Source organism: Perca flavescens, chromosome 22 (assembly GCF_004354835.1).
Source record: "Perca flavescens isolate YP-PL-M2 chromosome 22, PFLA_1.0, whole genome shotgun sequence".
Lineage (NCBI taxonomy): Eukaryota > Metazoa > Chordata > Actinopteri > Perciformes > Percidae > Perca > Perca flavescens.
In genome coordinates this window covers 17,702,292-17,729,339 of record NC_041352.1, presented here as the reverse complement: position 1 = coordinate 17,729,339, position 27,048 = coordinate 17,702,292, and the positions used below count along the sequence as shown (strand labels likewise).

The following is a 27,048-nucleotide window of genomic DNA, read 5'->3' as shown; positions in this document are numbered from 1 at the left end:
ATTAAATAAACGGTTAAATTAGCCAACAGGTTTCTGCTTCTGTCTGTGGTTGCACTATTGATCCCTCAAATGCACATATTGATCATCTAACCCAAACATATTTCTGACCCCTATAGAGGACACTGGAGTAATTGCACACTTCAGGACTGATGGCACCATTTGTCTTGTACAGCTGAGCACGGCTGCACCGAGTCTTTAATAGAAACAGACAGTTCAGTGCCCAATAACAAACAGCCTGGGAGATACTGGGTTTGAATGCAAACTGCATCCACTTCTGTTCTAAAATAGCCTCCAACTTTCTGTCTTCCTTTTGTTTGTCCCTTGCTGCTTTTTTCTAAGGCAGTCAGTCTGGATGAGGGTTAGTTTGCTGCTCTGGAGGTAAAGATGAAAAGGGGAGGAGGAGGAGGAGGAGGAGGAGGAGGAGGAGGAGTGGCTGTGCTGTTATTTGGGTAGAGATATGGATGTACTTTGGCAGTCTCCACCCATACTTACAAACCCTCTTGATTTTCCCAGGAGGAGAAACTAACACTGCCTTTGTTTTTGGCTCGGAGTCAGCGTGAGAGTCAGTGAGAGATTCATATTCACACCTGCTTGAGCCCTAGGCTTTCTTGATTTATTTATCAGGGCGGGGGGAGATCATCAAGTCAAGGGAGCTTCTACATTTCACATGCATAACATTTTATTAAAATAATACGTGTGATTAATTACTTCCTCTCTATTATTGATGCCAGTAGCCAAAGACATGTATATAATAATAATCTATATTTTGAAAAAGAATATTTTTTGTTCACTTGTACTCACTTTATTTAATTATGACATTTCAATCAATAGACCTTTTTTGGTAAACTTTCTAGTCCCGCATCAGATAAAAAAATAGGTTGACACTTTGAGAGATACATTTGTTCAATTTATTGTAGAGAGTTGGACTCTGTACACTAAATAAAGAAGCTACATCCAACCACTGATTAGCTTAGCTTAGCATAAAGACTGTAAACTTTAAGGTGTGCAAAAACCTTGTTGAAATCTACAACAAATAACATGCAGTCTGTAGAAATGTTGCAGTATAGTCGCAGAATCTTGACATTTCATGGGAAAGCTAAGACCCAAACCCACTCTGCCTTTGAAAATCTCCTTGTTTTGGGACTTTCAAGTGTGACTCGCCCCCCCCTCACTTCATGCCATGCTTCTGGGCACCCTGCCATCAGCACTGGGCCCCATGTTCTGCTTCTCTGGGCTTCATTGATCAAACTTAGGGCCCCACAGCAGCGACAGAGCCTTGGCTAGCTTCTTCAGGCAGACAGAAGGAAGAGAAAGGTGGCAGCAATTATGCCTTTACACTCTTTTGGTGGAAGAGGTATTCAGATTCTTTACTTGAGTACCAATATATAACATAAAAAAAAGGGTTTACTCAAAATATTTCAAATAAAGTACTGGTTTCGGCAAGAAAATTACTTCTGTGACTGATATATGAAGAAGAAGAAAAACTATTTATTTGTGAAATATTGAATAATTTTTTTGTCGTTTGGGCCTTAAACTGGAAGGAAAGGAAAAATCTCTTGGAGGAACTGCTAACAACTCTCAGAGATCTGAAATGTAACAAAGAGCCCCAACTAGACACTTTTCTGTAAGGGGCCACAAGCCCAAAATGTTGGGAACGACCGGTTTAATCTATCATAATGTATATTATTAGCTTGTCATATCCTTTTTTTATATATAAAATCTTAACCTGAAAAGTGACTAGTAGCTAAATCTGTCAAATAAATGATTAAAAAGTATATTTCCCTCTTAAATGTAGACCAGAAGTATAAGAAACATAAACATAACATACTCTCAAAATGTACAGTATTTAGTTACTTTCCAACATAGCTCTAGTCTACAGTTGCTGTACAGAGGAAATATTCAGAGGCAAATGCTTACAAACAAACACATGAATAAAACATTAAAATCTCCCTGCGGTGATATTCATAAAACACTTTTTTTCTATTGCACGATGAAATGCACACGGCTCGACTCGGGAACAGGTGTGAAAACATACATTTAATTTCATCATACATTTTGCTTTTAAGATTTTTTGCTGCTGATGTGTGAAAAAAGGAGTGAAAAGCAGGTACCATAAACAATGCAACAAGGTGTTTAAAAAGGGAGGGGGAGGGGCTTGCCTGCCACAGTTCAATGTGTATGGTAGATTATAGTGAAGGAGGGGAGCTGTACACGGGAGGGAACGGCTCTGAGGGGGTTGAACGCTGGGCTGAGCCACTCTGCTGTACCGGGAACTGCAGCAGACACTTTCCTTTGACTTCACACCACCTGTCTCTGAGGATTCAACCACAGGAGACAGACTGCCGGGGGCTTTACAGGCAGAAAACACAGGGACAGGTTTACACTTAGACACACAGGGAGACTATGCAGCACTGTAACTGATGGAGAGGTATATAAATGTCTGATGCTACAATTAATCGTTTCTGAAATAATTGACGAGTCTTAGAAGTGAGCAGCCCAAATTTGTCAGGAGCGAATGATTAGCGTGAGATAATGATGGCCATTTGGGCAGTGATTTTAGCAATCCATCTGCTTCTAAAATGTCTCTGTCCTTGGAAACAGAAGATAAAGTTTGTTGTCTGACAAGGGAAATAATTACAGCATTAGCATATCATTACTGGCTGGCAAGGAGACAATAGATCAACAAGACTTTCTCTTTAGTTCTCCAAATATAGCCATAATATCTGGCAGATAGTGAGATAACAGCTAATTGATTTCCGATCATACTCTGACTCTTTTTTTTAACCTTCGATCAAAATATAAATATTTCAGTTTCAAGGGAGTAAAACTCAAATGTAATGACACCCCTGGCTCCTTAACAGAGTCCATAAAGACAGTACAGTCGTGTGTTGCTGTGTTTATGACCCTGTCAGCTGGGGAACTGGGTCAGCATTCAGACACAAACATGCAGAAACACGTCGGAGACAGCTCTGCTCTCTGTCTCTTGATTTTGTCAGCGAAGTGGAGAAAATGACCTTGACTAACAGGCTTGTCCTCGCACTGAAATATATTCAGATGATCTGCTCTTTGTCTCCTCTCATCTGTGTGACAGCTGCCATTGAGGAAAATTGGGTATCAGTTATTTCCCACTAATTATCTTTAATCCAGACTGATGTACACTGGCACAAGCACTGCACATATTGCAAAAATGCACTGACAATTTCCCTCATTCATAAATGTAATAAAATGAACACAGTGCAACAGACTGTTATGTATTATTATCATCTGTCCTTTAAGGTAATTGGCAGATAGACTGGAGACCTTGACATCCAAATAATTTAAAATCTTCTGCACATTCAACACATTCAAGCACAATCAAGCATGAAAGAGGATACAATTTCCATTAAAGATATGATGGAAATCAAAAAATGAGTTGCTCTCTGAAGTGAGTGCCTTATCACAAATCTTAAATGATTTCCCCAAAAAACGGCAATCATTTTAAACAGTATCGACAACACATAACCCAGAGGCGTTTTCACTGCAATACTACGCTGACCCACAGACCAGTCCCTTAAAAGCATGAGTGATGGGCGCCCAGATAGCTCAGTTGGTAGAGCGGGGGCCCATATATAGAGGGTTTACTTCTCGACGCAGTGGGCCGGGGTTCAACTCTGACCTACAGCCATTTCCTGCATGTCATTCCCCCTCTTTCATTTTTTCAGCTGTCCTTGTCAAGGCCTAAAAATGCCCCAAAAAATAATCTTTACATTTTTTTTTAAAAAGCATGAAAAATTATTCAAAGTCAAATATTTTCCACATTTCTTCCACCAATTTTTCCACAAAAAAAACAATTTAGAACTAGCAGATACCAACAAACAGTCATTCCCTAAATGTTAAAACATTTAAAATATCACCACAATTTAAGCAAGTCCAGACATTTCCATGAAAGAACTATAAATGTGGCAATGTGGCACTAGAGCAAAAGTAAGGAGATCACCAAAGTTAGTAGGATTCATCCTCTGGGGACCATGAATGTTTGTACAAAAATTCATGGTAATCCATCAAATAGCTATTGAGATATTTCAGTCTGGAACAAAGTGTTGGACCAACTGATAGACCAATATTGCCATCAACGTGGCTAGCAGTTGGCCCAAATTATTTAGCACATTCATTCATTTTGAGCCACAATAGAAAAACTCTGTGAGATCCTGAAAGTACATAAAGAAAAAGCATTTTCTTTTCCCACTTCCACTGGAAGGTCAGAGGTCAGACCAGCAGTTTTAGAGCTGTAAGGGAACGCTGTCTGGCTCAGTGACACTCACGCAGGATAGATGCTTTTCCCTGGGCTTGAACCAGATATTTTCCTTTCTCCCTTTGCAACCTTAATGCAGGCATGATGCCACCCTTTCAAAAACCTTTATTTATAATGAAACACCTACACTCTCTGTGCTATTCAATAAAAATAAATGAATGCATTTCTGGCCAACACAAGCTACCAAGAGCTGCAGAAAGGTTGGGATGTTTAGTGACTAACAAAATCCTTCACATCTGCAGGAGAGGAAAAGGGGAGTAGTGGAAAAATAAGGCTGGAAGAAAAGAAGTCATCTGTACAATTTCTTTTTTCAACCTCAGCTTTTCATGACAAAAGGGGAGGGTGGGAGAGTGGGCTCTGTTTACATGTGTGGGAATGTGTGTGTCTCAAGTGCTTTAGTTTATTAAAGACAGCACAAAGGAGTGTTAAAAGGGAGGGAGGGAGGAGAGAGAGAGAGAGAGAGAGAGAGAAGGCAAAATCACTTTTAAGTCAAGGAGGTGAGGGAATATTGCTGACACATGAGAAAAGGTTTGCTCTGCTAACAAGCTCATGATAGGAAGCTCCAGTCTGAACTTTGGCCTCTTCCAACACACCCCACACTCCCTGTAATGCAACATTTAGTCTATCTGTTCTCTTCAGATGACCTTTTCAAAGTTGCAGCCATTAAACTTTTATTTCTCAGAAGTTGTTGTGCTGAGTATCTGTGCTTATTTTGGCTCACAAAATCAACTCTTGCAGCTGAATTCGAGGTTATGAATCTGAATGGTGGCTGAGAGAAAGCTGGTCTCGCTCCAGCTGTTCGAGCCCTGGAGTCCATGTAGTTCCTCCACTGCCTGCCCTCTCCAACTTTTCTCCATCTCCTTCTCTGTTCATTGTCCTCTTTACAAGGCCAGACCTGTTTTTTCACTTTTAGACAGATGTGCAGTCCCACATGTTATTCCCATCACTGTATCCCTCTGATTGCCAGGAATTTCACTGAGCAGAAAACTGAAACAGCTGACAGGAGGAAGCTCATCAAGAAAGTGCAAAACATGCTGTTAAATATATCTGACAAATTCCTGAAAGTCTCACTTCAACATTTAAACTAGTACATATGCCATTTGACAGATTAAGTATAACTTTTTAGTATAACAATTTGAGCAGATAATCTGCAACCACCAAGACAATCAGGTCCTCGTAGTCATGTCGTTCCATAAAGAGAGATGTCCTGACAGACAGGGTCAAATTATCACCGCCAATCACTCCACAATCCACTTCAGCACGGGCACCGACTGGGACAGTCAAGGTGTCAGGGAAGCAGAGGCCTTTAATTACCTTCCTGACAACACGATTGTAGCCTCATATCAAGCCAGATGTGTCGCCTGTCATGTCTTGGCAGTGGGCTGTCACCGCAAATCTGCAACAGGATGCAAACCCCCCCCCCGGGGTGATGCACCGTAATCCACATGTCACCTGGGCCAGGGGAAGTGATTTACCTGCCAGCATGTACTGTATGTTAGACTGAGATATAACCTGAGGGGCTGCAGCATGCACGATCAACATGAAAGCATGCAAACTCAACGTGGCCTCTAAAGCCACAAAAATGGATGAAATGATTTTCATCTCTGTGTCATGGCGATCTTAATGTTTTATACATTGATTTTTGCTTATTTAAAAATGAAAGAGTGAAAATTGCCGCCTGGATAAGAGATTTGGTCTCTGAGCTTTAAGAGATCTGAGTATTTTGTTAACTGAATCCAATATGGAGCCGACCATCAGACCATTGCCAACTGAACTGATGTTCACCATGTGGATTATGTCAGCATTAATGTAAAAATATTGTTTTGGCACATTTTAAACTTGTGGGTGTCAGTGGGACTATTGAAATAGGCTAAATAACAATCTAATCCAATCCCTGCACACAATTTGAAACACTTCTTAAACCAACACTAGAGCACTTATCCAGCTTCGGTCCACCTACAGGGTGGAAGCGGAATTGTCCATTACCGCTGTCGTAATGTCTCATTATGTCTCATTATGTCTCATTATGTCTCATTCAAACTACAGATCCACTACCCGATCTGGCAAACTTGCATAATGTAATGTAATGGACAATTCCGCTTCCAACCTGTAGGGGGACCAAAGCGGGAAAAGTGCTCTAGTGTTGCTTTAAAGCAGCTGTAATCAATACACTTTATTATACTATACAGTACTTGATTGTTTTGGTTTGCTTGGCACCAAACAGCAGACAGACACCATTAACAACTAGATATCTTTTTAGGAGTTGGTGGAGACCAAAACAAAGTTAAAAGTGGAGTGCCTATTGGATTTAAATGAATGCTTATGTTGCTCCATATTTGCCAAATAGGTAAGGACCATACATAAAGTTACTCCAACTGAAATCACAAAAGTCTTCCCTTTGTGCGATAAATGTATTGTTAGTTCATTTTATTAATAGGCAGGCCAGTGTACATGTTTGATTGACAGCTGAGGCAGCAGGGGCATGGAGACTCAAAGTTGCCCTGCTAATTGAAGCTTACAAGCTACCAACGGACAGCATTTTGATTGCAGTGGCACTAAAAAATAAGGACTTTTATTTAGCATAAACTTATCAAATTAGCAAGTATGTTTATAAGCTGTTCAGTATGCTACAGCTAACTAGCTACTTAGCTAGATCTGTATGATACAGCATAGAACCTATGCAACTTTATTTCAGTTGGACTTAAACCTCGCAGGGTGTCCCACTTATTTTCTTTTTAAATATCTATACTTGACCTTACAGTTATTTTTAATGATGTACTTAAAGAGGGCATAGGGGAAAGTATTTACTTATCATATTGTCAAGTGTATCTCTTCTGATAAAGCAGAGTAATGAACTTTTATGTGTTAGGTGTTCTCACAAAGCTCATTGTGCAACTGATATACACTATGAAGTTTATGTGGTTGAAGACTCCAAACATAAGCAGAGAGAGAAAGTGAGTGTTTTTTCTCTGAAAAATGACAAACTTTATGAGGCTCTACTGACCTTAACAACCCTAAAAGCCCCCCAAAGCTTTTCTCTGTCAGTGGCATTCTGCTGTAAACAGAGATTTATCGCTGAATCTTCTGAATGTGTGTCCCTGCGAATGCCAAGATGAAAAAAAATAGACATCTTGCTGAAACTGCCAAACAATAAGTTGATGAAATGTAGCAGAAAAACACATTCAGCATAAATGTTCATAACTTGCTTTTTATTTTTTGGTAAGACACTTACAATACATTGAAGGTTTTAAGCTGTCCAATCAACTTTTGAGTTCATGTAATTACAGGGACATATTGAAAGTATTAAAATGGCTCATTCTCAAGAGCATTTAGTTTTCCTTTTAAATCAATTAGTCTCATGTGGACTACATTTCCAGGCCTGACTGAAAGTCTTTATTGAAGCTTTACTGCAGTGTAAATGTCAACTCGTCTCTGAACTATAAGGTTGAAGGTTTATGTGCCCATTCAATCCTGTATTTGCTCATTGATTACAAACCGTTCCCAGTGTCTGCATGCCAATATTTACATTTACCTACTCTTAGGGGTATTTGTCTAAGGTCTATTGGCGAGTGCTTTATTTGGCCACAGGCCGACACCACAGTGTTAATGTGTTTGCCTCCCTCATGTCCAGACAGATGAATTTAGCTATCGAGTCAGGGAATCAGATTTAGGTTTCTTCTGGCTGCAAGAGAAAGGTCAAAGGTCGAGATGAGGGACATGCTATCATACTGATTGTCTGCTCTGTCTCACTCTGTTTATCCACTCTCTGACTCACTTATATTTAAGGAGAGTTTTCCCACTAAGCCCTCACAACATGCATGATAATATAGTGGACATTATCCTGCAACGCTACACTAAATCGCCAAAATTATGTGGACAATCCTCTCCTGGGGTTTATTTTCTTTAGCTTGACACATCGTCCAACTTTGGGATGAACTGGACTCAAGCCATAATGCCACCATTTAATGCCCACTCTTTTCTGCCTGGGGGCGTTTCTCTGTGTAAGCGACTCCAGACACGGCTCAGCGTTTGTGTGTTTTACCGTGTTTTTTTATCGTTCTACTGTATGTCATCTTTCACGTTTTGTTCGTCGGGATGTTGAGTGAAACAGCTCTTTATTTGGCCTATTTTTTGCTAATGATCGCCAATCTAAAGCATGTATATGGACCTTGCTTACAACCGGTGCAGCCTCTCACCGCAGCCCCAGGTAGACGCACCTACTCACGCAACTACCTAATGGAGCTGAGACACCAGCCGGGGACTGACGGATCCCTCCACACAAACAGCATACCACTTGAAATACTTCGGGGGCACAAGAGAAAGCGGATACGAAGGAAAAGAGGCTTGAGAGGAGGGATACGGAACAGATTGAGGAGGAGAGGCAGCCGGCTACCCCTACCTGCCATAACCCTATCAAACGTCAGATCACTACGGAATAAGACTGAGGAACTTTCCACACTCATCAGATACGATCTGGATTATCGGCAGACTAGTCTCTTTTGCTTTACCGAGACATGGCTTACTGATGATATGAACTTTCAATTACACGGTTTTAGCATCATTCACTTTGACAGAGATGCAACAAGAACACGGAAGTCAATTGGGGGTGGGCTTTGCATGGCTGTCAACGATAAGTGGGCAACAAACACTACGGTGAGGGAGACTGTGTGCTGTAAACACTACGAGCTAATGACTGTCTTTCAGACCACATTATCTACCCCGTGAATTCTCCCAGATTACTGTCATTCTAGTATATGTTCCAGGGCCTGATTTTGATTTAGCAGCCGAAAACATAACTGATAGTGATCAGGGTGTGATATCACCACCTATCTGCCAAATTTAGAGCAATATGTCACAATTCCTACCAGAATGCAGAATATACTTGACTTATGCTACAGTAACATCCCAGACGCATATGTTTCAAAATCACGCCCACCGCTCGGTCGCTCTGATCACAATGTAATTTTGTTACTGCCAAAATACAGGTCACAATTGAAAACGGGGGAACCCATAACACAATGCATTAGAGTATGGGATAAGGAGGTAGCCGAATCTCTAAGGGGCTGTTTTGAATTAACAGACTGGGATTTGTTTTTTAACGATAGTGACAATGATCTTAACTTTTTAACAGACTCACTTACCTCCTACATTTTATTCTGTGAGGATACTGTAACGCCCATCAAACAAATAAGGATATTCCCAAATAATAAAAAATGGGTTAACAAGGACATGAAAATCTGCCTGGTCCAGAAGAAGAAGGCATTTTTGGAAGGAGATCAACTCAGGGTGAGGGAATTGGAGAAGGAGTTTAGGAGGAAGGCCAAGTTGGCTAAGATCGATTATAAGAACAAGGTGGAGCAAAAGTTAATTTCTGGGAATGCGAGGGAAGCATGGCAAGGATTGAACATCATGATGGGCAGAACACCCAAGCCTGCAGGGGCTGTCTGCCCAGACCCAACTATTGCGGAGAAATTGAACATCTTCTTCACCCGTTTTAATGGGGGCAGCACAACACCCACCTGGGCCCCCCCAACACCCAGCTCCAACCTCCAACCCCTCTTTATTGATGAGCAGCTGGTGACCTCCACGCTTCGCAGAATCAACCCACACAAGGCCTCAGGCCCTGACAGGCTTAGAGGCAGGGTGTTGAAAGAATGCTCCACTCAGCTAAGTGGCGTTCTCACCAGGCTGTTCCAACACCTACTGGACTCTGGCTGTGTCCCAGACCAGTGGAGGGAATCTACCATCATTCCAATCCCCAAAAAGGCTCCTGCTAAGGACCTAAAGGATTACAGACCAGTGGCACTAACATCTGTGCTGTGCAAATGTATGGAGAGGGTGGTCTGTAACCTACTATCAGGCATGGTGTCAGACAAGCTGGACCCTTTCCAGTTTTCCTACAGGGCAGGACAGGGTGTGGAGGATGCAAGCCTCACACTCTTAGATACTGTCTCCAAAAATCTGGACTCAGCACATCCACACACCAGGATTTTATTCATGGACTTTTCCTCAGCTTTTAACACGGTGTGCATTGATAAACTTTTACATCACCTTTCTGACCTTCACGTTCACCCAACACTGACCCTGTGGACAAAACGTTTTCTGCTGGACAGACCACAACAGGTGTCTTTTAATGGGGTTGAATCAACCAAGCTTATTTTAAATACTGGACTTCCCCAAGGCTGTGTTTTATCCCCAATCCTCTTCTCTGTGTATACTAACAACATATTGTGTAACAGTGAAGGTATGGCACTTTTTAAATATGCAGATGACATTGCTTGGGTTGCACACATGGCCAACATTGACGCTGTAACCTGCTACCAGCAGGTTGTAAACAATTTCTCTCAAACTTTTGTTGAGCTCTTCTTGGAGCTCAACACTACAAAAACTAAGGAGCTCTGCTGTGGGGGCAATGACAAGGCATCACCTCTGTTCCAGCCACTTAGCATCCAGGGTCAGCCAGTGGAACAAGTGGAGGTATTTCGGTACCTGGGCACAGAAGTAGACACTTCTCTGTCCTTTTCACAACACATAGACATAATATACAAAAAATCACAACAGCGGCTACACCTGCTCAGGAAACTCAGAACCTTTGAGATCAGTAAGGACGTGCTAACTTTGGTTTACCGCTCCCTCATCGAATCAGTTCTTACTTTCAATATCTCTTCCTGGTACAACCAACTCACCATCAAACACAAAACAAGACTTTCACGCATAGTGAATCACGCTGCCAAAATAACTGGCTCATCCCATGCTCCCCTATCTGAGCTGTACAATCGCTCAGTGATCAGGAAAGCCAACCTGATCACAGAGGACCCGTCTCACCCCCTCCATCACTCCTTCCAGCTATTACCATCAGGCAGGCGTTTTAGGGTACCATTGGCCCGGAAAAACATCTACAAGAAATCCTTCATCCCATCTGCAATAGCCATATTGAATAGCACAAAATGAACACTACAGTCAGCTGATACCTCAATTCACCCCATGTCTTGTTTTTATATGTATGTATGAATGTCTCTTTGTAACTGGAGCCTTGTCAAAGACAATTTTCTGGAACCCTGTGTTACAGACAATAAAGTATTATCTTATCTTATCTTATCTTTTGTTACTGAATGGGAGTAGAGCTGAAAACATTTACCCATAAATCATCATTAGTCCTTCGACAGAAAATTAGTCAGCAACAATTTTGATAATTGGCTTTATTAAGCAAAAATGACATATACTTTCTGGTGCAATCTTCTCAAATGTTACCTTAAATTGAATATTTTGAATATGTTTTTGACATAAATCAACAGATGAACCAATAATAAACATGTCCATTAGTTAAGCCTATATTGGGAAGTAATCCCTGCAATCAGGTTCCAAAATGTTGTGGAGGCTGCTCTAGCAGCATATTGATGCCTATGGTTTTAGAATGAAATGCTCACTAATCACATGTGGGTGTAAGTTTCACGTGTCCAAATACTTTTGGCCACATAGTAGTTTGCACACTGGTATAATGGTGATTTGGTGGGATTTTTGCACAAAATTATTCACATCTTCTTTCTCCTGGTGCAAACTAAATGTTATCAGCCAGGTGTTGACTTCTGGATTTTTTTTTAATTTGATTAGGACAATGCACATTAATCAACATTTCTGTAAATGCAGCAGTGATAGCCAGTGGACTAATTTTCAACTGTAATCCTAGTTACCTAGCATGCATTTCTTTTTATGGTGGGAAGAAACCAGAGCACCCAGAGAAACCCACGCAGACACAGGGAGAACATGCAAACTCCACACAGAAAGGCCGGGAACGAGCTGGATTCGAATCCAGAACCATCTTGCTGTGAAGCAGAAGTGCTACCACTGAGCCACCAAGCCACTTCTAGGCTCTTCATCAGCCCGCCCAGGCGGCGGGTGAACGACAGACTGCACAACTAAACTCAGATGATAGATGATACAGCTACAGACTCCTCACACTGTTCATCTTTTACAGAGCTCACATGTTAAAAGAAAACTGGGGCAGGACGAGAAATGAGAATAAGAAAGTGGGTGTCAGGGGAAATGAAGAAGCACAGCTCAAAGTAAGAGGCTAGAGCGTACCGTATGATAAGGCGTAAAGTACAGGATATGTCAATGCTCAGAATGCATTTCTCTACCATCAGGTACTCCAGGAAGTATTGATTGGCAGCTGATCTCCAGCTTATTAAAAACACATCCTCAGTCGGCCGCTCATGGTCACTCTGTAGCGGAGCAGGAGGCAGGCAACCATTCATTGTAGTTTGATGGCTAATCACATGTGACACAGGAACATTAACAGGAAGCCAGGAAATGAGCAGAAGGCGATCCTGATTATATCCAGGTAGAAAGAGACTTGTGTAGCTCTGCAGGTTTTAACTTCCATGGTGCTGTTGACTGGAGCAACTCATTCTGCATAGCCAGCAAACATTGATATAAGGCATTCGTACCCTTATTCAACTAGCCCACTAGCCCACATAATTACTTATGTACCTGTTCCTTTACAACACAGGCCTACAACATTTGTTAAGTTTGTATATCACTCGATCTGTTCCATCTCTTTACACATAATACACAATCACTATAGCTGACAGCTGCTGATGGGCCGCTGTGAAGTGGCTGCTCAATAACCTCAAATAGAGGCCGGACTGACACATACACAATTATACAAACAAATACACACATGCACATTCAAAAGCTTGGTTGTGCACATAAAGACATGCAACCACGTATTGGCCCTGAGCTTTCAATAGACCGTTGGATTCATCTGCTCAGTTCTAATTGTTTGCAGAAATTATGTTAAAACAATAATACGCCTCAGCAAAAGATCTGATGAGCTGAACTCTGATCTGATCCACTGAACCATTGAGGAAAAACACTCCCACTAATTCTCTGCAAGTGACTCTGCAAAGACAAAAAAGCCCTGAAGCAGGGAAGCTTTTTTCCTTTTTTTTTTTACAGAAAACATATAAACAAAGGTTCAGGGAAATGGTGGTTTTGACCACTTTTGGCTCATTATCTTCCATCATAACTTTGCCTTTGATATCTTTGTGGATGATTTTCCATTGTGTTTGTTCAGTTGAGAAAAGGTCACTTTTTCAACAGTAATTCCAGATTTAGTTGGCACTTTGACATGCTGAATGTCTAATCCCTAATAAGCATCAAAAATCATAAATCATCTCTAAAAGGAGTGGACATACAGCTCTGCTCTGAACAGAACAACTGTCAGAATGATATTTAATAGCTTCTATTAGCAGAAAAAGGCTATGTGACTTTGAATGACATTTGAAAAATTGTGTTAAGTCACAAACAGCCCAACTTGCTTTGTAGCAGCGGAGAAATTATAGATTACTGAAGGTTTTTCAAAAGAAAACCAGCACTTCTGCTAGTCATTTGGGGCAGATTTGTGGCAAGAAAAGGACATCAAAAAACTCATCTATATTCATATTGCCACCTCTCATTTTCAATTCGGGCTGCTTGTTGATAGATAGGACTTTCAGGACATATATCATTGGTTTGGCAGTTGTCTGGAGATCGGACATTTCATTTTTGACCACCATTGAAAATGTGCTAGGAAGCAGATCTTTATTTTATAAAATTTATTGCATCACAGGTGTCAAATTGCATCACCACAACTATTTATTTATGACTTAAATACATGTGTTTAGATGAAGATGAAGTTGGGTTGGCAGCAAGCAGGTCCCAGTTGCGATGATGCACAGTGTGTTGGCACCTTGACCACTTCCAGCGTCTGTGATACGGTGAATGGGGAGCCGGCCAGACATTTAATCAATATCTGGACCTCCTGCCTGAGACACGCATCAGCTTTTGGTTGCTGTGGGACACCAGTGCAATGATAAACCCCTCCCTAACACTGCCTCTGGGTTGAGCAATTACATCAAAATGAGGCTGGAGGTTCAGAAAAAAGGATATTAGTTTAGTTTATTTTTCCTTTTATACGGTGGCTCCGTGGTGCAACAACATTGGACCAAACACAATAAAGAAACACAACAAATATGTGTTTTCTGTTTTGTTATTTTGTTTTATCCAATTCTTTTGTGTTTTACACATCAGGGCCATCATACTTCTATGACATCTATCAGCTATAAATCCCATCTCATACTGACTTCATGGTTTTACATTATATGTTGTCATTCACTCCCACCGCACCTGTTTGAGGGAAGGGCACATTTATTAACTTTGTGCAATGGTATGAATAACATATTCATAATTAAACTGCTCACACTAATTTACTTGCCATCTAATAAAGCACTCTGGGGCATGGGAGACAAAGGCCTTTAAAAGTGAGTCAATTATCACTTTATGATGTTAGGGCTCCTCTCACCACATGACAAGACAGCTCTCGCATTAACCCCTTTTAATGGTCACAAACACCAAGAATTCTCTCCATAACAAACACCATTCATCACATTCTTTTGGCAGGACATCGTTAGCTACCGAAAATGGATGTAATTTACCATTTTAATACAACACAATTAACTCCCACAGTCAGTGCAGGACATACCACCGGATCAAGACCTTAGAGTCTCTAGTTACCTGGACAGAGTTTCCCACTTTCTCTGTCTCCCATACAGTAGACTCATACAAAGGCCGCTGTTACACCTTGCAATTCATCACCACAAAGACTCAAAGCAAGCCTTTGTTCCTGGCTCTGTGCTGAGCTCTGGGAGAAACTCTCAGCTAGTAAGCATTGGCGATGAGACAGGAACCCAAACACCTGGCACAAACTAAATCTCATTTACCAGAATCACTTGTTGACTTTTTTACTCTCGGTTTGGCTCATTTTTGTTTAATCAAGCATGTTTGATCAAGTCAGAAGAAGAAAAAGAAGAAGCGGTAAACAGGACAGAGATGAAAATGTGCTGCAAGTGCAACTCCGATTATGAACGAGCTGCCAACTGGCCTCCTGTTTACAGCTTTGGGATGAGCTAAGCGCCCAGTTAGGAGGTGGACAGCTGGGAGGCCCTGGAACAAATTTGTCCAGAGAACTGCATGCTCCAAAAAAAAAGATCACCCTGACCTCCAGAAACCTTTGTTTGGTTCTGGGAAAAAGTTCTTTATAATCCTGATTCCTGAAGGGTCAAGTAATGAACAGCAAAGCCAGATAGGAAGCCTTGCAGATGTATTACAAGTCTTCATGACTCCGTCGTGGAGTGAATTAGCCAAAACAAGTCGCAGAACAATGTTTACCGTTCTCTTTCTGACAGATGACCAACTTTAATTCCCTGAGGCTGCACAGCCAATATCTGAGTCAATTTCTGTGGCATTTAGTGTTACAAGACATCACCAATCCCCCAAAAAGTCTATGTATATATATGTATATAGAACAATATGTTCACCAGAAAGGCACATGACAGCACCAATAATCAGTTTATACATCCTGAAGATTGGTTCTGTCCATATTAATTATAAATGTGAGGGGGCAAACAGAAATCAACTTTGATGGAGTCAAAGTCACAGCTCTATTCTCTGCCTTCTCACGCAGAAACACACTTGTGGCTGTATATCTTTTCATTTCCATTTAAAAATGCTCCGGCACGTCACAAGCAAACACTGACACTGCTCTGTCTGAACTACATGAGGCTCTCGTTATCCACCAGGCTGAACATCGGGATGCAGCTGTCGTCGTAGCCGGGGATTTTAACAGCGCTAACCTGAAGAAAGTCAGACCTGACCTTTGTCGGCACATCACATGCCCCACAAGAGGAGAGAGAACCCTGGATCACTGTTACTCACCCTTCAAGAAGGAGCTTCTTCCCTCAGGCTGTCCGTCTGCTCAATGAGAACTGTGGCTAGCCCTCCACCCACAAACTCATTTTCTCGTGTTGTATATATTACTAATTTTATTGTTATTGTTTTTGAGATGGAACAGGTACACAATGCATTTCACTGCACGTTGTACTGTGTACAATTGTGACTGTGACCAATACATTTGATTTGATTTGAAGTCTTGCACTGTGAAGAGCTGTTGCTGCGGGGCATGCTTATCCTTTGTCAGGATGAGTTTGGTAGGAAAAAAGAAACTTCTGGACAGGAGATGTGGAGACATTTTCCGGGCATAGTAACAAAGGAAGCAATGTTGGATCTACTAGCAAGGAAAACACATCAATGTCTGCGAGGGGTTACTTGGCAAAGCTCAAAACATCGTTTGAACATACTCAAGTGTGTGTAGCATTAGCAGGCTAATCATGGCAACAACTGCATGTTATAAAACTGTAACTGATGGGTTTTCGAGTGAGCGTGCTTTTAACATGATAAACTGACCAATAAACAGATTAATCTGAGGTTAGGTTGGAGGGCAAGTTAAAAGTAATTGCACTCACTGAAATAAATGAAGGTGTTTTGCATTTTGCTGACTCAATCCACCTTAAATAACGTAGGGAAATCAGTCACAGGTACAGCAACTAGGGGTAGGTACTGCTCAAAATGTCACAATTAACCATTAGCTATTGCATCTTATTTTAGAGCTGACAAACACTGTTTCAACCATCCCTTACACTTTTGATTATGTGTTTTTTGGTTTTGAAAAGGCTAAAACAAAGACACCACCCTTCAAACTCTTGTACAGAGTATCTCTCTTACTACACGCCCATGTGCATAGCTTAAGCATGTGAATCCAAAGCTTGTAGTTACTAAACCAGGAGGGGTTTAGTGAACGGTAAAATTAACATTTCGAAATGGAATGGAATACCGGCATAGATGCCAAAACAATAACTCGATTTGCAAGAAACCCTGAAAAAGCCATAGTTACTTTTAACAAAATAAGACAAACTTATGAAGTGTTTCCACCAGAGCTTTTATCTGACGAGAGAATAAGTAAACAAGGCCAAGAATCTGACCAAACCTTCAGTGCCAAATTTCAGTCTGGACTCAAAAAGTACTGAGGTTTGAAACTCAGGCCTAACAACAACACGCTGATCCTGCCTTCATCCACCTCACTCGCTGCTGTCTGAATTTAAAAATATAAGAGTTAAGCCAGAAAACAACAGTGAAAAAAGTTCATGTGAACTGACAGATACAGAGAGTGAGAGAGAAAACTTTCACACACAGTATGCATGCACATATAGGCAAAGGCATGTATAGCAGCATGCCGTAAACCCTGTGAGTCACTCTTGCTTTTATGGGACAAAGCCAAGCCAGCGCTCCTGCTGGGCTCAGGATATGAAGCCTGCTTCAGGGTGGGGTGACACAGGCACCTCCGGCACCTTATCTTCTTTCAGCATGACTGGACGGCCTGGAACACCACGCTCTCTCCTCTCCTTCATGATAGCCATGCATGTAACACTTTGCTCCCCTTTGGAGAGCTGCTTCTTTCAACTTTTGTCAGCAAGAGCATCGAATCTTTGGTTTCTTGTTATCATTTCGGTGCAGGCGCCGCGTGGAAAGGAGGCCAGCACTGTATGTCATTTTTACATTCGCATAAGCTGGTTTGTGTTGTGATGCACAGCTACAGTATGGGCACCTGAAAGGGTTTGTGTGTTGAAACCTCCAAATAGAGCAAATCTAAATCCCTATTATCTTTAATAATTTGAAAGGACACATTCATAGTTGTCCTGTAACACCTGCCAGTCATTTCTTTTTTGTCGCTCTTTCATCAGACACGAAAAACACCTCTCCAACAGGTTTGCTGTGTATGAAGCATGAAATCATCCCATCTGTGTTTCACATCATTAAGTCTTCAAGATAACAGGCTTTGGCCAACAGGGACCCCTGATACAGGCCACACAACTGAGTGCCAACCAGCCAGCCATTTTATGCAATGTTCCCATAAAATTCAGCACTGTGAACTTTAGGTCACCGTCGTCAAATACCAGGCACTTACTGGTGTGTGTCAGGCTTATAGGTGCCAGGGTTTAACCCCTCTAAGGCCTGCAGTGATCTAATGAGACGCTCAAAAGATCCTGCCTGAAACTTGGCTGAGGTAAAGCCATTTTACCTATAATTCAACTATCCAGCATTAAGGCAAGACACAACAAAAAGGAAAGGAAAGATTGTGTGAGATAACATTACTTCAAAGGAAAAATGTACCCCTAAAAAGTTTTTTCCTATGGATAATTGGCATGTACACTGATATTTCCTGTGCAGCTACACTCTAGTTTAACAGGAGAAGGTGAATCTAAAGAGAACTTCCTAGAACAAAACCACAGAAAGAAAACACAAATTTGAATATATATATTTGACATACTGCTATACGTATATGGTCAAATTATGTTGATTGATTGTAACAGGAAATAACTAACAGATGCAAAGGCAAATGAGGCAGGCAAAAAGAAATGAGATACTGTACACCAACTCCATCACCAACACTTTGTCGCAAAATAAGTCTTGGATCTGAACATATAACCATGCAAGAGCATCCAAGGGAAGGATTTTCCCTCCAGGCAAAAGAAAAACCAACTCCTCCTACCTAAATAAAAACCACTTTTACTCATTTCACCCCTCAGCGGATGATCTAGCATCTCTTATATAGCCGCATCCCTCAGCAGAGTCAAGAGGAGGAGCAGATAACAGCCCGGCTGCGGACGATGCTGTGGTCTACTGGCAGCTTTGCAATCATCTGTGGAGAAGGGATGTTTATCACGAATGGAAAATGCTTGTCATCTCTCATTGAACCACTGACGTTCAGATCTGTAACACTTGGTAATGAGGATGCCGCTCCTGCCTCTGACCTTTTTAAACTTGCTTGACAGACAAGATCCATAATTCTGCTGCTCTGAATAAACTAAATAAATCAGGGTTCCCGGGTAGCTCAGTTGGTGGGCACCCATATATAGAGGTTTACTCCTCCATGCAGCGGGCCTGCGTTCGACTCTGACCTGTGGCCCTTTGCTGCGTGTCATTCACCGTCTCTTTCATGTCTTTGGTTGTCCTGTCAAATAAAGGCCTTAAAATGCCTAAAAAATAATAGTAAAAAAAAAAGTAGGCCTTAACGATTAATCGTTTTCAAATCAAAATCGCCATTTGAAATAATGCGATTAGCTCATCGTGAAGACCACAATTAATCGAATGTGAATTATTTTGTTAAATGTTTGGTGTAACATTTGATTTCACAATTTTTATCCACTTTTCATTATTATATTTACTGTTTTGTCATAAGATAAATGCTGGAACAATGTTACATATCACAGATTGTTTAAAGAGATTATTATTCAAACAATCAAATCGTAATCACAACATCTGGCAGAAAAATCGCAATTAGATTTTTTTCCCCAAATCGTTAGCAACAACTGGAAGTGAAGGAGCTTTTGAGCCACATGAAAGACAATGAGAAAAATCTAAAGAGGAGCTTAACTGCACTGGGTTTCATTAACTAGTGGCCTCTTTGCTCTTTGTCTCTGAGCCTATTGAACTCTGTGTGCCGCTCCGGCCCTCAGAGACCAGGCGTGACTAATGCAGGAGCCTGGTGCCGCTGTTGCATGCTGGTCGGGGGGACGACCCTGCCTCCCTGCCTCCGCGATGTATGGCATGGCCCACTGTGGCTGCATACAGGGCAGCACATAAACCCTAGCCGCCGCCGCCGCCCCTCCTTGTCTCTCATACCACCCCACCCCCGTCATCCATTCATGGCAGATCCTTTCAGCAGGTCATTCAGAGGGCCAATAAAGAGCCTAGCTCATTCTGTCTGTTCTAAAATGTGCAATGTCAGAAAGAGGGAGAGGGGGGGGGGGGCAGATTCCAAGAAGGCTTACAATCTCTTTACTAAAGTAGACTGAGCCAGACCTCCCATTTTGTTCTCCGACAGTCTATGTTGGGAATCATTCCTTCAGCATGACAAAGAGAAGAGAGCAACATGGCAGCATTTGTCATGAAAAGGGATGCGGTTTATATCAAATCTCAATCCTTGTACATCCCTCATTGAATCGTTTTAGTTTGTTTGTTTGGTGGGAAATGAAGGCATCACTTAAAATATAAAATAATGACCGTAAATGTACAGTATCGTACCTAAACCCCTGGGATTTTACTGTGTGGACAGGGCGGAGGGCTTTTACCACATATTTTTTTCACTGCTCTGTGATGTTTATTAACCCTGTCCTGACTCAGTTATCCTTCTGCAGCCATTCCAACAGACCCTCTGATGTTGGGGTTAAATTACAGTTAGACTTAGTAGAGATAAATTGTTGGGTTCAGGTTAAAGCTATAGTGCGTAGTTTTGCCCACATGAGGAATTCTAATCGATGATAACAAAACTGTCGGCGCATCCACATGATACAAGCCTTCCGTGATCTCTTGAATTCTGTAACCCAGCCCTATAGAACACAAAGCGTCTGAGGCCGAGCACTCGTCGTTCTCAAGTTACCAAAGATGCCAGTTTATAGAAGTTCTTACTTTAAGTCTCCCCAACGAGCCACACAGATCTGATGTTTTATCGAAACACCAACTTTTCCATCTCAGCCAAGCGTTAAAAGTTGGTTGCTATATTTCGACTTTCCAGCATTTCCACTCAGCATTTTTTTTCTTTTTCTGCCTTTATTGTATAGGAAAGCTGAGACATGAAAGGGGAGAAGACATGCAAGAAAAATATCACAGGTCGGACTCAAACCCTGGACCTTCTGCATCGAGGAATAAACCTCTGTATATGTGCGCCTACTCTACCAACTGAGCTAACAGCCACTCCACTCAGGTTGGTTGAACACACAAATTGAAAAATGCGAAAACAAGTGGATGGAAACAAACTTAACGTAGCTGTGTTATGCCTAGATCACACTACACAACTTAAAAAGTCCCATGGCATGAACATTTCACTTTATGAATTTTTTTAACATTAATATGCATTCCCTCAGGCTGTCTATGGTCCCCCAGTGGCTAGAAATAGCGATAGGTGTAAACCGAGCCCTAGGTATCCTGCTCTGCCTTTGAGAAAATGAAAGCTCAGATGGGCCGATCTGGAATCTTCTCCTTATGAGCTCATAAGGAGCAAGGTTACCTCCCCTTTCTCTGCTTTGCCCGCCCAGAGAATTTGGCCCACCCATGAGAGAGAGACATCATGCTTTCAAACAAGCAAAGTGGCAGTTGGTCAAGGCCAACTGCCAATAGCAACAGACACAGAAATGGTACATCCTAAGGAAAGCTCATTGTGGGACTGGTTCTAGTGGCTGTAATTCTGCACCAAGGCTGAATTTCGGGAAAGAGACTTCAGATACAGTATTAGGGGACCACTAAGGTCTATATAAAAGCATCCAAAGAGCACCATGTCATGGGACCTTTAAGCCCTGATTTTCTACACGCCAACAAAAGCCCCAGATCAGAGGCAAATCGGCACTGGCTCAGCGCTCGCAAATCAGCGATTGACAGATGTGTATAAAGTACTAGAGACCCATACTTGAGTAAAAGTACAAGTGCTCTATCAAAAAAGTGACTTGAGTAGAAGTAGAAGTGCTCTTTAAGCACAACACTTAGCAGAAGTACTAAAGTATTCAACATTTTTTGTACTTAAGTATTGCAAGTAGTTTATTTCAAAATGTACTACTCAAGTACTGAAAGTAAAAGTACAAGTATTTTGTTATTTAGTTATTAAAGAAAGCAGTCAAAAGTTTGAATATCATATCGTTTATATTATTTCAAATGTTTAGCCTAAGGCTGTAGCCAAAGGAATTAACAAATATTAAATATATTAAAAATAACAAATATTAACAAATACTGAAATAAAATGTACAATTATCACACTGTGCAAGTAAAATGAACATCCTCTCCAGCACAGTAATGATTAAAGCCCCAAAAAACGTATCACACACTAGCTAGTAACATGTGTGATGAACAGGAAAGTTAGCAAGCTAGCAACATACAGATAAACTAGCAGCTTCGTACTTAAGTAGAGTAGTGAAGTAGTTCTACTTCGTTACTATACAGCTCTGGCGATTGAACACTAAGTGCTATGCACTATGCATTTCCAACACAGACCAAAGTTGTTGTTGCACCTCGAGTAAACAGGCTATAAACAAGCCCCCAGGAAGAGCGCCATGTCTAAAAGCCACCATGGGCTTAGCAGATAGGGGTGGTACTGCACCCCATGGCCCAGAAAGACTTTTCACATAGACTTTGCATGGCGAAAGAAACGTCTATATTTCAGCGTATCATTTGCATCATCATTTACAAGCATGTAAACGATCGGGAACAACGAAAACACAATGTTTAACGTTAGTGAATATTTTAGACGATGAAAACGGCGAGTTCATGAGTTCGCCACTTGTAAGAGACACGAAAGATAAGCTCATGAACGAGCATGTTGCTACCGGTTGCTAAGACAACACAAACAAATTGTTGCTAATGCGCGTATCCATCGTGACGTCATGGGCCAACAATGGGGAAGAGCCGAGCTCCATGTTTGCTTTATGCGCTTTTGAGCACTCTCATTGGAACGTACGGGGCTTCCCGCCGAACACTGTATCCAGTTCTCTTAATACATCCATGGCTATAAATAGTAGACTAGGGGTGGTACGGTTCATGAAAAAACATCCGAACCGCTCGGTTTGCCAGTACACTGTTAATGTGCACTAACCACTTACTGCCGTAGTGACCACTTTCGACACCTAGATGTTTAAACACATACTGGAAATGACGAGTGGGATGAGCATGACAAACGCAACACCTGGCAGCTGATTGGACGAACGCATCACGTGGGTCTTGCTGCTCCCGAATTTCAAAACAGACTCTAATGGCGAAACGTGTTTCTGAAAACATTTTAAGTGAGAAATAGGCCATACAGTTGCTGAATCTGTCTGTTTTTTTGATCAACAAAGGTCAGTTTAAAAGATTTTTGTCAGATTTTGAGAGGCGCCGAGCCGACCGCTCCTCAAGTGGAGTGTGGAGTGCTGCTGCTGCAGGTCACGTCACATGCAGAAATGTCAAGTGCGAGAGATAAGGAAGGCTGCCCGGAGTTGGAGGATGCGCCAGCGTCGTATATAGTCTGGTGTGTGGGAACATTTTGGATTTCATGTTACCTATGATGACAGCGGAAATAAAACAACAGATAGAACTGCCACTGTGTGCATGTCTTGTGCAACATGCATTCAATATGCTAATTTTAGCTACATATCATATGCTGAAGTATATTTCTGGAGTGTTAAAGATTAAAAGAAAAAATAACAGAACTGAAAACCGTGACCCTAAAACCGTGATACGAACCGAACTGTGGGTTTTGTGAACCGTACCACCCCTAGTAAAGAAATGTGTCTATTTTGAGAACATGTGCGCCAAAGACAACATCAACAAGCATGACACAATGAAAGGTTCCGGAGATAGCCTCTCTCACGCATGGTATTGCGTCATTTTTCTGCATCACTTCTTGTGACAACACATAGTTTGAGACTAGACATACTTCAGGGATTTCTCCTGGTGACAGACCTTGTAGTTTGTGAGCCCCTGTCACTATTCAGGTACTGTGAAAACCACAATGACTTCAACACTCCCAATTACAAGATAGTAGGGCTGGAACTAACTATTATTTTAATGGTTGATTAATCTGCAAATTATTTTTGTCGATTAACCGAGTGTTTGGTCTATAAAATGGCAGTAAATGTTGAAAAATGTTGATCAGTGTTTTCCAGCGCCCAAGATGACGTCCTCAAATGTCTTGTTTTGTCCACAACTCAAAATATTCAGTTTCCGTCATAGAGGAGTTCAGAAACTACAAAATGTTCACATTTAAGAAGCTGGAATCAGATAATCTGTACATTTTTATTATAAAAAATGACTCAAACCGATTATCAAAATTGTTTGCAAATAATTTTAATAGTTGACAACTAATCGATGAATCGCTTAATCTTCGCAGCTCTACAATACAGTAAGTTGTGTAGCGTGAACAGCACAGCGATCTGACGACTTTGAAAGTACTGCAGTGTGAACTAAGCATTAGTTCACACTGCACGCCATCAGCTCCTTTATGAACACCTATAGAGTCAGAGTGAAGCAACTAAAGAGAGACGGAGAATGAAAGATTGGATAAGGGATTTGTTGGCCTGGAAGTTTAAGAAATCCAAGTATTATAGCTGAGTTGGAACTGGATCCAAAATAGTACCAGCTATAGGAGCCATTGTCATGAAAATCAAACTTCAGAGCCAGTCTGCATGTTTCTCTCCAGCTTACACTCCTATGTGAGTGTGTGTTTGTATGATTGCAGAGGTGGCTGCTGGCAGTATGATGGATGAGGGAGCTAAAGACATCAGTATCGCTGCCTGTGAGCGGATTAACCCTCTACCAACCAAAGAAACACAACTCTGAGCATCCACAACGAATTAAATTCCACACACAACCACAATCTTAGCACATTAGCAGCCCTCAGCGCAGGCTTTTAAATCAGACCGCATCATTACATGAGGCCAGACTTTCTCTCTCACGCTCTCCCTCTTTCATTCTTCTATCGCTCATGCAGACACACTCCAGACTCTAGTGGAACATCTCTTTTTCCACTCCGAGAGAAGCACCAGAGTGGAAATTAACCCCCAAATCAGCCCCAATTTTGTGAGTGTGTCACTGGTGAGTGTATCACAGAGTGAGCATCGCAGAGCCACAGACTAAAAGCTTATAAAAAAAAGAAAAAACGATGCACAGAGCTCACAGGATGTTGTATAATTTCACCCAGATGTGCTTCATAGCTCATCTAACTAATAAATGCAAGTGCAACCAGTCTTTCACATCTCAGGCTCTTCTGGAGCTGCTGAGACACTTTCTACAAGTCTGTTCTGATAGTGAATGGTGCATTATTATTTTACTTCCAGAGAGCAGAGGAGTCCACCTGCGCTCTATAAATAAAAGCCTAGCTAAGGAAGGACATGGGCTGCTCCTTACAGCTGAGCCGAGGTCAGTCCACGACAAGGGATGCCTAGATGTCTAAAAATACTGTCCTACATACTAAATGTGTCCGGCTCGAGCAGGAGATGGAGCGATGAAGCGCTCTGAGAGGAAAAATATCCCATTTTGTTTATGGATGTTTCCTTCAATTTGCAACCTTTGACAAGCTTCATTCTGATAGTTATCCCACATGAAACACACACAAGCCGTTGTTTTCTACTGGAGCACTGATGTGAAATGAGCCAGAGTGCAGCAGCAGCCCAGCAGATTGATTGAATTCATAAATAAGACCGAGTACGCCTGTGTGAAACTAAAAAGTGTCTGTGAATGGTCACACACGGCCGATAGCATCTCTCCCAAACAGAGCCATACATTCCAGTAATTCTGTGGTCTGCACTCACACACGGGTTTAATTTACAGTCACTGTCAGCAGCCCAACATTTCTCCAACCACTTTCTGATATGTGATGAAAATCCACTGCCAGCAATAAAAGCTCTGGGAAACAAGAGCTCGCCTGTGTGAACAGAACATTGGCATGAACTTATTCCATAGTCTGTCGTAGGGCAAACTGTGTGTGTGTGTGTGTGTGTGTGTGTGTGTGTGTGTGTGTGTGTGTGTGTGTGTGTGTGTGTTTGATGGACTAGATTTGAGATTAGCGGACTTTAGGTGCACACGCTGTGGCTTTACAGTAGGGATATTGTTCACACTGGAGTCCCCATCCTCCAGTGTTGACCGTGTCTTATAATCAAGGACATCAAGATGGTCAGATCGTGCAGCATTTCCTCTGTAGGACTTCTACAGAGAAAGCACCTGCACTATGTAATGGTTACTGATCTCAAATCTGCAAAAAGTTGCAGAAGGATGTTCCAGGTCATACCAGAGAGAAAAATCTCAAATATAAATATGCCAGAAAACAAAAAAAGAGACGTTTTTCAGAGGCAGGTTTGAGATGTCCATACCCTGCATTGAAGGGGAAGGGGAAATGCATGATCAAAAGATGAAAAAAAAAGAAAGGCAATTAACTCAAACATGCAAGAAAATATGATAATTCAAATAAAACAATGTCTTTGATCTAGACAGAAAAAAAGGAAGTTAGGAGGTCATGTTGCCCTCCTCTACATAGATTGTTCCTTAAAAATAAGAAAATGAAAGAGAAACAGCTTTCAGGGTGTCGGTCTTCTTTTATTCTATTATATATGATAAATATAGGTTTAATACGCCCACAAAGGATGCAATTTGAGCACAAATCAAAGTCATTCTTAATGCAAAAGCAACACACGCTCCACATGTGTCTAATGGTTGTTTTCTCCTGCATGTTTTGCAGACGCATTTGACTTCTGCATGAAGAAACGGACCTCTCGAACTCAGGACTGGTTAAGGTTTAAGGTGCTGGTTCTTACCGCTGCTGGCTGTGATCTCGGCTCGGGAATCCCCCACACACTGCAAAACTAAAACAACTCCAACGAGAAGGTCGAACGTCTTCACACCCGCCATATCCAAGTTCCGCCGCAGATTTTTTTCCTCAATATCCCGCTGTCCGTCTTCCTCATGCACTGACACCGCTTCCACGCGGACTCCGTAACTCTCGTGCCTCTCCTGCTGCTTTTAAAACGGAAACCTGCCTGCGCTGCACTCGCTGCACTGAGCTGTTGTTTGTTCCAGCGTGTGCCACACTGCGCGCTCCTGGAGAGTGTAAACGCGCTCGTCCGAACAGGTCTCCACCTCCAAAAATAAACAAATAATAGTAACAGCAGAAGGAGGAGGAAACAAGTTCTTAACTTAAATTTGCATCCCAGTCCGACACACGGGTCTCATCCCACTGGCCGGAGGTGCAGTGTGTGTGTTGTGCGTGTGTGCTCCTGTGTTTTGTGGGCTAATGCGCTCCTGAAGACAGTGCGCTCCCTCCGTCATCAGCTCCTCGGAGCCAATGACTTCTTCTTCTTCTTCTTCTG

At 41.8% G+C, this 27,048-nt stretch overlaps 1 protein-coding gene across 1 annotated transcript in view; it reads right to left on the bottom strand.

Moving 5' to 3' along the window:
• The window catches only part of plxdc2b (plexin domain containing 2b), a 100,403-nt gene extending 73,355 nt beyond the window's left edge, over nt 1-27,048 (bottom strand). The window contains exon 1 of the mRNA XM_028569406.1: nt 26,497-27,048. Coding sequence (XP_028425207.1) covers nt 26,497-26,590 — 94 coding nt within the window. The 5' untranslated portion in view covers nt 26,591-27,048. The remainder of the gene's footprint in view (nt 1-26,496) is intronic.